General features: G+C 43.7%; 1 protein-coding gene across 2 annotated transcripts; it reads right to left on the minus strand.

Moving 5' to 3' along the window:
• Positions 1-584: 584 nt before the first annotated feature.
• TrAtP1_004474 (uncharacterized protein) lies at positions 585-2,819 on the minus strand. Of its 2 annotated transcripts, XM_066112318.1 has the most exons (3): positions 1,541-2,819; positions 1,260-1,481; positions 585-1,167 (listed from the first exon to the last, which is right to left on the minus strand). In XM_066112318.1, the coding sequence occupies exons 1-3, from the start codon at positions 2,625-2,627 to the stop codon at positions 1,127-1,129; spliced, it is 1,350 nt and encodes a 449-aa protein (XP_065968401.1). In that variant the 5' UTR covers positions 2,628-2,819; the 3' UTR covers positions 585-1,126. The 2 variants fall into 2 exon arrangements, with proteins under 2 accessions (XP_065968401.1, XP_065968402.1); XM_066112319.1 differs by having other exon boundaries at positions 585-1,481.
• Between the last annotated feature and the right edge of the window lie 1,208 nt (positions 2,820-4,027).

Genomic DNA, 4,027 nt, shown 5'->3' on the forward strand with positions numbered 1-4,027 from the left:
TGTGGAAGTATTCTATAGCGCCGGCATAATATAGTCACATCATTCATATTGGAAAAGTCATCAAGGGATAAGTCTGTTTATTTAGGGAGCCATTATCCAGTACCCCAGTTCTGTTATCTAACACCATAAAAATAAAGAGAAAACATTTGAAGTTATCTAGCACCAGACCCCGATTATGTTATTTAGCACTGCTGCTACTGCTGCTACTGCTGCTACTGCTGCTACTGCTGCTACTGCTGCTATTTCAATAAGTATTTGGCAGCTGTATATTTAATATATAGACTAGCTGCACTATTATGCTACAGTTGGGGTGTTAGATAATGAAAACAGGGTGCTGGATAACTTCTCCCTTTATTTATTAGGTGATGGCTGAGTTGTCAAAAGGCTATGGCTGTAGACGCTTACTTCTCGGGAGGTCTGGCGAAGCCGCGTTCTAATTTGGCGGGTTTAACCCATTTGCTACTCATCTTCACATATTGCTTGGTATTTCTGAATGCAAGCTGATATAACAAATACATTGCCCCGTCTGGTATAGAACGGGCTGCCACGTAGTGCTCAATTGATCAAGTGTTGTAGACTCTCGTCCCTATTTCGATGCCGATGCCTACTAGGTATGAAGTACATGCAGTTGCGATTATTAGACTGATTGGGCTAGCCCTTAGCTAGACACCTATAGTATGGAGGTAGTATTAACCTAGATGTTTCAATGTTGCAATTTTAAGAATCCATGCCGTCCCCGTAAACCTGTTTTAGTGCCTAGTACTAGCCAGCTAAGACGTTGCCTAAGCACACTAGCAATGCCACTTGAGCTAAAACCCCCCCAAGCTGCTGGCGGAGCGGAGAGATCCAAATCTGTGGTATTTATGGAATAGCATCAGAATAGCTCGGACGCGATGCCAGGCCCCAGTGTAATTGCGGTGAATCCTAAACTCAAGGCCTTTCGTGTTTTTTCTGATGTTGAAATCCTTTCTCCCCGAAATCTTCGACAAAAAGCTATTCAGACCATAAAGAGACTCACCAAGCCCAGACAGCCCTACCCCAAAAATAGACTGACACAGCTTGAGCCTAACCTTTTGTTTGTTTGACCATAGGTACGCAGCGAAAGTCGGTTCTCAATCAACGACCCCTACTGTTTTAATGCCCAGATGAGAATGGTAATGCATATCACTGCCTTGACTTAGTGGACGTTAATAATGAAACGAGCCGCAAGCAAGCGATCAAGCAAGCAAGCAAATGAATAAGCAAACAGTTGTACTTACATGTAATTAATTCGAGAAATTGCAACTGGGCATGAACTATTCGCCTTTCGAGCGTTCTGTTCGAGTTGGAGAAATTTATAATGTTTGATTGTTTACTCCCTCCCAGAGACATATTTTCTGAGATGCTGCCGATGATACGCGTATTTGTTGTTGCGTTGTTTATCAAGTTTTCTTGCCAAGAGGAGATTGCGTGATTATTCTCGATACGATGGTCAGACGGAACTGGATTTTATGAGTCTGGCTACTGCTTGCATTGATGATAGGAGGAGCTAGTCGCTTACCCTCTTTGTAAATCGAAGTTGAACGTTGATCTGTCTGAGCCAGACGCTCGATGATTGCTCTGGCGGCACAGGCCGCTGTTGCTGAAGAAAAATGATGCCACAGCTTATTTTTATGAGAGTCTCCGTAGTCAAACACGCCTTTAACCACGAGAGTCGGCACATCTTCCCAGAACCCAGCTGCCTCCATTTCGAAGGCTATAACCCCCTCTTCCTCGGCTAGTCTATCTCGATCACATCCGGACTTCATCACTGAATCTCCCGAGCCAACTAAGCCGAAAAAAATGTCTGGGTTTTGGTACGCCATATCATCATTCCGACATGACTGAAGCTTTTCTTCGAGTCGCTGGCGACCAGCCACTAAGCCAGCCACTCCACACCCAAGGTCCTCGCAATTAGTAATTCGTGCTTCATCGCACGTCGAATCATCCGCCATAATGCATGTGGGGCATCCCATGTCGCGGTGTTTGTGATGATAACTAGACTTATATAGCTTATCTTCATGTACTCCAGGATATCCATATCTTGATCCGTACCCCTTATTATGTGCATTCTTCTGGAGATCGATTAGCAAAGTCGCTAGTCTTTCCGTGAGTTTATTTGTTATATCGGGTGTTTGAAGTGTAGTCAAGATATTTCCAACTTCTTTGCACGGCTTGACAAGATTATCCCGACCTGTGTTCTTGCGTATAAACTTGTCGGGAAATTTTCTGCCAAAATCGTACTGGACAATGCCCGTGCTAATAATAATGTCGCCCAGCACGATGTTGGCATTCTCACTTTGAGGAACTGCAGCACAGCCCCCAACTAAGAATGCTAAACGCAACCTGGTAAAGCTTGAGCGAAGGCCGGCCGCAGCAGCTGCCGCATGGGCTTTCCCCATTTGGCGGAGTTGTAGCAGTATAATATTGTGTTTGCCGATGCGACCAGTTCGATAGCAATTTATATCTCCGTTTGCTTTTCCATAGATATCTTGGTTCCCGTCCCAGAACTCTTCGACGACGAGACAAACCGCATCGAATTCGGCTTTCAAGGCACAGACAATTGCAATCTCGAAATCGTCGCGCTGAGATGGCCGCGAGAAAGACATGGTTGTGAAGAGCCTCCAGCGTTTTTGAGAGGCAGGCAATGGAATGTTAATGGAAAAAGGGCACTATTGATCTCTTAGTCAGAATTTATAGAATAGAGCCCAAAGAAGAAATGATCAGAAGGCGGCCGCAGTCTAAGCGATTGTTGGGCAAGCGCATTAGTATGTTTGAGGTGTAGAGAAGTAAAAACTAACCTCTGCGATGGATACCTGGGTTTCAATTTGAGAGCCTTGAATCCTTTCATACACCGCTGCATCTATTTAGACGATCATCCTTGTTGCGTGAGAGTCAGGCTGTAAGACAAAAAGGTCTGGTGATCACATGTTACATAACCCTTATAAGGATAATTTCCCTCGGCGAAATTCTGGCCTTTCTTTTTTATGTAAGTTGATAGGTTGGTAATAACTCGACGGTCTAAGCCAGTAATCTCTGCTTATCACAGAATTGCTGCTGTTCAACCCCCAAATGAAGTATTATCCTACTAGCACCTAGCAGTATTTTCAAGAGCTCTACAATAAGATGGTGAGCTAGATCATACTGGAGTATATCTCTGCACTAAATCTCTACTACGCCTGCCCACCTACTTATCACTCTAAAGGGGCGGCCCTGTGTACCTCTGCTGGTAATACCATCCACAGCTTACTAATACAGAAGCAGTACTAAGAATGCTATGATATACATTTAATTACTGTATAAAATAAGCTTAACATAGGTTATAAATACTAGTACCTAACTTCAATTCTATTCTACATAACTTTTACTAATATGGTTTATGTGATTTACGATTGTATAAGCGGAAAATCAGGAAACACATGCTAATCCTTGGACTAGGTAGGTACCTACCTAGTGTTAAGAGTATATGTACTAGTAGTAGGTACCAGGTAGGTACTCAGTATTGTGTTCGATGCCAGGGAAATATACATGTATCCTGCTTTAATGTTAGATGAGAAGCGCGCCTCGATGGACGTAAGATGGACATTCAGACTCATCAAGCTCTAGCCACCTTGCGAAACATGAGGGCAAAATCGCGATACCTAGCTACAAGACAGGGAGTCATTGGAATAAGTAGATAGACGAGGTATTGTTTTAAAGCGAGGCCATAGAGGCGGCTGGGACCATTTTCTCTTGCTTGTTAATATCGTAAATTAGCGAACCTGGGAGCAATTCTCTAAAAACGGTTGATTAATATATGCAATTCAGCCGGCGTTGCGCAGCTTGTTCAATGGAGGAACCATTGCTTGCCAGAATCCGGAGTGCGTGTATGGAATGTATGTGGCACGGATAGCAATACACAGGACTTTCAGACACATATTAATACCATATTTGCGACCCTTGCCTCCATACAACTAACTATACCTCTTAGGTGGTCAACACGTCGCTATACACGCAGCACTTCGTATTT

Source organism: Trichoderma atroviride, chromosome 2 (assembly GCF_020647795.1).
Source record: "Trichoderma atroviride chromosome 2, complete sequence".
NCBI lineage: Eukaryota > Fungi > Ascomycota > Sordariomycetes > Hypocreales > Hypocreaceae > Trichoderma > Trichoderma atroviride.

What these genes read in the sequence shown, in the direction of transcription:
- TrAtP1_004474 (XM_066112319.1), bottom strand. Translation starts at nt 2,627, where the DNA reads ATGTCTTTCTCGCGGCCATCTCAGCGCGACGATTTCGAGATTGCAATT. An exon ending in AACTTCGATTTACAAAGAGG is followed by an intron (nt 1,482 to 1,540) that starts GTAAGCGACTAG and finishes CATAAAATCCAG; the next exon opens with TTCCGTCTGACCATCGTATC.